This window comes from Nicotiana tabacum, chromosome 7 (assembly GCF_000715075.1).
Source record: "Nicotiana tabacum cultivar K326 chromosome 7, ASM71507v2, whole genome shotgun sequence".
NCBI lineage: Eukaryota > Viridiplantae > Streptophyta > Magnoliopsida > Solanales > Solanaceae > Nicotiana > Nicotiana tabacum.
Window position 1 is genome coordinate 134,256,101 of NC_134086.1, and position 3,758 is coordinate 134,259,858.

Sequence of the window (3,758 nt, forward strand, 5' to 3'; positions counted from 1 at the left end):
AGTTGATCTCAACTCGTACAGTCACAGGGTGGCGTATCTGTATAGATTATAGGAAATTGAACACAGCCACCCGGAAGGACCATTTCCCCTACCTTTCATTGACCAAATGTTGGACAGGCTGGCTGGGCGATCGCACTTCTATTTCTTGGATAGATATTCAGGGTACAATCAGATATCAATAGCCCCCGAAGATAGAGAGAAAACGTCCTTCACCTATCCGCATGACATTTTTGCCTTTCGGAGAATGCCTTTTGGGCTTTGCAATGCACCCGCGACTTTTTAACAGTGCATGTTAGCCATCTTCACAGCCATGGTGGAGGATATTATGGAGGTCTTTATGGATGATTTCTCCGTGGTGGGAGATTCATTCGAAGAATGTCTTCACAACTTAAGGAGAGTGCTTAAAAGATGTGTGGAGACAAACTTAGTGCTAAACTGGGAGAAATGCCATTTTATGGTACAAGAAGGTATAGTCCTGGGGCATCCAGTGTCCAGTAAAGGAATTGAGGTCGACCATGCTAAGGTTGACGTGATTGAGAAGTTACCAACGCCCACTTCAGTCAAGGCAGTGAGAAGTTTTCTTGGACACGCTGGATTCTACCGGCGTTTTATAAAAGATTTTTCCAAAATTGCTAACCCATTATGCAAACTCCTTGAAAAGGATCAGCCCTTTGTGTTTTCTAATGATTGCAGGTTGGTATTTGAGGAACTGAAGAAGAGATTAATCACTACACCCTTCATTGTTGCACCCAACTGGGAGCAACCATTTGAGCTCATGTGTGATGCCAGCGACTATGCTATAGGAGCAGTCTTGGGGCAGCAAAAAGATAAGATGATGCACCCAATTTACTATGCAAACAGAACGCTAAGTAGTGCACAACTCAATTACACAGTGACGGAGAAGGAGATGTTGGCGGTGGTATTTGCGTTTGACAAGTTCCGATCATATCTGATTGGTTCCAAGGTAATTGTATACACTGACCATGCAACACTCAAGTACCTAATTAAGAAAAAGGAGTCTAAGCCGCGCCTGATTCGTTGGGTGCTACTGTTGCAAGAATTCAACCTCGAAATTCGTGACCATAAGGGCACAGAAAATCAAGTCGCTGATCATCTATCACGACTTGAAGGAGCTGAAAAATCAGTTGAGGTCGAAGAGATCCTGGAAACCTTTCCAAACGAGCAGCTGCTCGCAGCCAGTCTTGAGGAAGTGCCATGGTATGCAGATTTTGCAAACTACCTGGCCTGTGGTATTGTTCCCTATGACCTTTTATCTGTCCAAAAGAAAAAGTTTTATCGTGATTGCCGCATGTATTATTGGGACGAGCCTTATTTGTTTAGAATCTATGTTGATAATATGATCCGGAGGTGTGTCCCCAAGATAGAACAATCTTCTATTTTGTAGGCTTGTCACGCATCAACATATGAAGGACATTTTGGAGGAACCAGGATAGCTGCGGAAGTGCTAAAGGCCGGGTTCTTTTGGCCAACAATGTTTAGAGATGCATACCTATGGGTGAAGGGCTGCGACGAATGTCAGCGAACAGGGAACATTTCCCGTCGCCACGAGATGCCCATGAACCCGATTCAGGAGGTAGAGGTGTTTGATGTTTGGGGGATTGACTTCATGGGCCCCTTCGTCAGCTCATTTGGCAATAAATACGTACTTTTTGATGTGGATTACGTGTCTAAATAGGTGGAAGCTGCAACGTTGCCCGCTAATGATGCAAGAGTTGTGATAGGTTTTGTGAAAAAGAATATATTCACCCGATTTGGGATACCAAGAGCGATCATCAGTGATGGAGACACTCACTTCTGTAACAGAGCCTTTGAGAAATTGCTTGCAAAGTATGATGTACGCCACAAGGTGGCTACCCCTTACCATCCACAAACCAGTGGGCAGGTTGAAGTGTCCAACAGGGAGATAAAAAGTGTAACTAACCAAGGCGGTGAATGCCGCACGAATTGATTGGGCAAAGAAGCTTGATGACGCACTCTAGGTCTATAGAACTACGTTCAAAACACCAATAGGTATGTCACCAAACAAGTTCGTATTTGGGAAAGCCTGTCACCTGCCTGTGGAGCTAGAACATCGAGCTTGGTGGGCACTGAAACAATTGAACATGGATCCCGAAGCAGCTGGACAAAATCGACTAACAGAGTTGCATGAGCTAGAAGAATTTAGATATCAAGCCTTTGAAAGCATGAGGCTCTATAAGGAAAGAATGAAGAAGATGCATGATAAGCACATTGTGGACAGAAATTTCAAACCCGGTGACAAAGTATTATTGTATAATTCAAGGCTGAGATTGTTTCCGGGTAAGTTAAAGTCCAGATGGTCAGGACCATTTAGAGTGGTGCAAATGATCGCAAGTGGAGCTGTCGAGATTGAGTCAGAAGATGTGACAAACAAGTTCTCAGTAAATGGGCAAATATTGAAACATTACCTTGGAATAGGTGAAGAAAAAGGTAATACAGTGGTGATCAATTTGAAAGAACCCCAGTACGCGAATGAGGAGTGAAGGATCAACCACTTGCGTCGTGCCGTGATGTTAAATTAGGCACTGTGTGGGAGGCAACCCACGAATGTGTTGTAAGTGCAGTATGTAACTTCATGTAAAAAAAAAAAATTTTTTTTGCCAGCCGCGACCGCGGCGAGGACAGCAGAAATCACTGAACAATAAATTTTTCACTGCGGCCATGGCTCGGACCGCCGTAACAACCGCGGGGGACTCTGTCCCAGACCGCGGCATCGACCGCGAGGGACTCTATCCCAGACCGCGGCGTCGACCGCGAAGGACTCTGTCCCAAACCACTGATTTTATTTTTTTTTTCTTTTTTTCCCACTCTTCTTTTAATTTTCAAACCCTTCCCTATATCAAAATAAACACCCCCCCTAAAATCCCCACTTCTCTCTCTCTCTGTCTAAACCATAACCCTCCCTTCCATACTCTCTTCTTCTTCTCCCTCTTTCACAACACCCCTCATCTTCTTCCCCCAAGGTATGTTTCCGACCCCCCTTCTCCTTTCCTTCTATTATTTTTGTTGCATTATGCTAGTTCGTGTTGTTCTAATGTAGTGTTAGTGATAGGATTTTGTTTTGTTTAGTTCTTCTTCTTCTTTTTAGTGTAATTTCGTTTTTCGCATATGTCTGGTGAAGGGGCTGTGTTTTGAATGTTTGGAATAGTGTTGTTGGTGGGTGATGGTTAACAAAAAGTGTGGAATGTGTTGGTGCAATAGATAGTTGAATTGGGGAAGTTTTCTTGATTCCCTTGTGGTCATGAATATGAAGAAAATGCCTTGCCCATAATGTGTTTGAGAAATTTCCTCTATGGTGATATAAGAAGATGTTGTGACATGGTTGTGGTGAAGTCTGAGTAACCGCCCATAGTCACACATTTTAGGCTCATCCTAATATGCGTTTCTCTATTTTGACATGTATTATGAATTCAACCGATAAGAGACGAAACACCGGGTCCTCTGCTAGTGGCCCAGGAGGCTCCTCACGAGCTAGGGGCCAAACTAGTGCACCACGGTTTGATAACACTCGGGTCGTCTCTGCAGAAGCAGAGGCAAGGTACAATCAGAAACTTGCCAAGAAGTTACTCCATGAGGTCCATATCGACAGGAGGGCTTTGGTGAAGGAATACCCCCAATATGTTTGATGAGCTACGGAGATGTCAGCTGGACATTTTATTTGAGGCTCATGAGGAAGCAAATATTCAGCTAGTGAGGGAATTCTATGCAAACCTGCCAAA

The 3,758-nt window shown here is 44.0% G+C and overlaps 1 protein-coding gene across 1 annotated transcript; it reads left to right on the forward strand.

Annotated features, from left to right (window-relative positions):
- Positions 1-2,123: 2,123 nt before the first annotated feature.
- Positions 2,124-2,522, forward strand: LOC107784481 (uncharacterized). The gene has a single exon (XM_016605619.2). The coding sequence runs from the start codon at positions 2,124-2,126 to the stop codon at positions 2,520-2,522; it is 399 nt and encodes a 132-aa protein (XP_016461105.2).
- The last annotated feature ends 1,236 nt before the right edge of the window (positions 2,523-3,758 follow it).

Coding starts and splice junctions, on each gene's coding strand:
- LOC107784481 (XM_016605619.2), top strand. CDS start 2,124: ATGGATCCCGAAGCAGCTGGACAAAATCGACTAACAGAGTTGCATGAG.